The sequence below is a fragment of the Peromyscus eremicus genome, chromosome 15 (genome assembly GCF_949786415.1).
Source record: "Peromyscus eremicus chromosome 15, PerEre_H2_v1, whole genome shotgun sequence".
NCBI classification, from domain to species: Eukaryota; Metazoa; Chordata; class Mammalia; order Rodentia; family Cricetidae; genus Peromyscus; species Peromyscus eremicus.
This window is the reverse complement of record NC_081431.1, coordinates 40,801,871-40,803,194: the sequence shown is the minus strand read 5'-3', so window position 1 is coordinate 40,803,194 and position 1,324 is coordinate 40,801,871. Positions and strand designations below refer to the sequence as shown.

Genomic DNA, 1,324 nt, shown 5'->3' with positions numbered 1-1,324 from the left:
TACCCAGCTCCATGAACAAGACAGACTTAGGAGAAATCAAGCCATGAGAGAGGGACAGAGTTGAGTAGAGGCTCCACCAGGGCCCGAGAACTAGAAAGAGCGCACAATCCCACAGGTGCGCTTTCTGAAACATTCACGCCCCCTCCTTTGGCTTCAGTTAGTCAATTCACCCTGTACTAGAAGAGAATGAGACAATGAGACACCCCTCACCCAATGTGTAGGGCTCCTGTCCAGAACTTTCCATTCTGTGGGAGAGACAAGTGGGCAGAAGGAGATGATATAAATAGGTAGACATTATCTCCAGGCATACAAGCAAAACTGGATGGGCCAGTGAGGGAGAGGAAGGCTGAGAAGTCTCCAGTTCATTCCTTACTTTCTATACAAATAGACCTATCATTTCATGGCGAATGGAAAGTTTGGGGGCCATTTCTGCCCAGGGTTATACATTTTCTTCTATGGACTGTATCAGGCAACAGTGGTCTCCAAGGCCATGATAGTTAATGACTCTCCCATTTATCTTTCATACATTCCCAAGAATCAAAAGAGATGTTCCAAGTTGTGGAAAATATCCTTTGGAGGTTGGCTGAAGATAGTGATTGGCTCCCTCTTAACATTTTACGTGGTCTTCTGTCTTGATAATGAGATGGTTCTGATTAACAAAGAGATGCCTCCAAGGTTTATGTACCCTCAAGAGTGGCAGCACCTCACCATATTCATCCTCCTCATCCTTGACGGCTGTGTAGAAGTCATGAGCAAGAACGTGCTGCGGCAGAGGTGGGTGGTACTAGAAAGAGGTTCCACAGCCCTGGCCTTCTACATGCTCCTGCTGCTGCTGGTGTCCCATGTTCAAGTCTCATCAAAGATGGAGCTGCACGTTCACTCTCTCCTCATCTTGGTGGTGTTCCTGCTGATGCTGGTGTTGACGGCAGAGCTGTGGGCTTGTGGGTCCTTTTGTCTCCAGCTGATCAAGAACTTTCTGTTCCTGATGATGGGCACGTGGCTGATGCAGGCAGGTTTCATTCTCTTTAGACCGGTCTCTGGCTACCCGTGGGAGGACGATGACATCAGTGACATCATGTTTGTCACCACCTTCTTCTGCTGGCATGTCATGATCAATGCCTTATGCCTGGTGGGAGTCTATGGTTTCTCTTCCTTGTGGCATCATTATTACAGCCCCAGCTGGGGGCTGGGGGCTTCCAAGAAAGCGCTGTATCATGAGAGCTCTTCAGGACCATTTTACCAGCTGCTGCAGGATGCAGAGCAGCAGGACCAGGATGACCAGGTTCTTCTCCCTTCAAAGGGCTCTCCCTGTGACAGGGCCTAG

At 49.0% G+C, this 1,324-nt stretch overlaps 1 protein-coding gene across 1 annotated transcript; it reads left to right on the top strand.

The window, feature by feature from the left end:
• The first annotated feature begins 400 nt into the window (after window positions 1-400).
• Window positions 401-1,324, top strand: LOC131925829 (transmembrane epididymal protein 1A-like). The gene has a single exon (XM_059281205.1). It carries the CDS (start codon window positions 401-403, stop codon window positions 1,322-1,324), a length of 924 nt encoding a protein of 307 aa, XP_059137188.1.

Excerpts from the sequence above, each read along its gene's own strand:
- LOC131925829 (XM_059281205.1), top strand. The coding sequence starts at position 401 with ATGGCGAATGGAAAGTTTGGGGGCCATTTCTGCCCAGGGTTATACATT.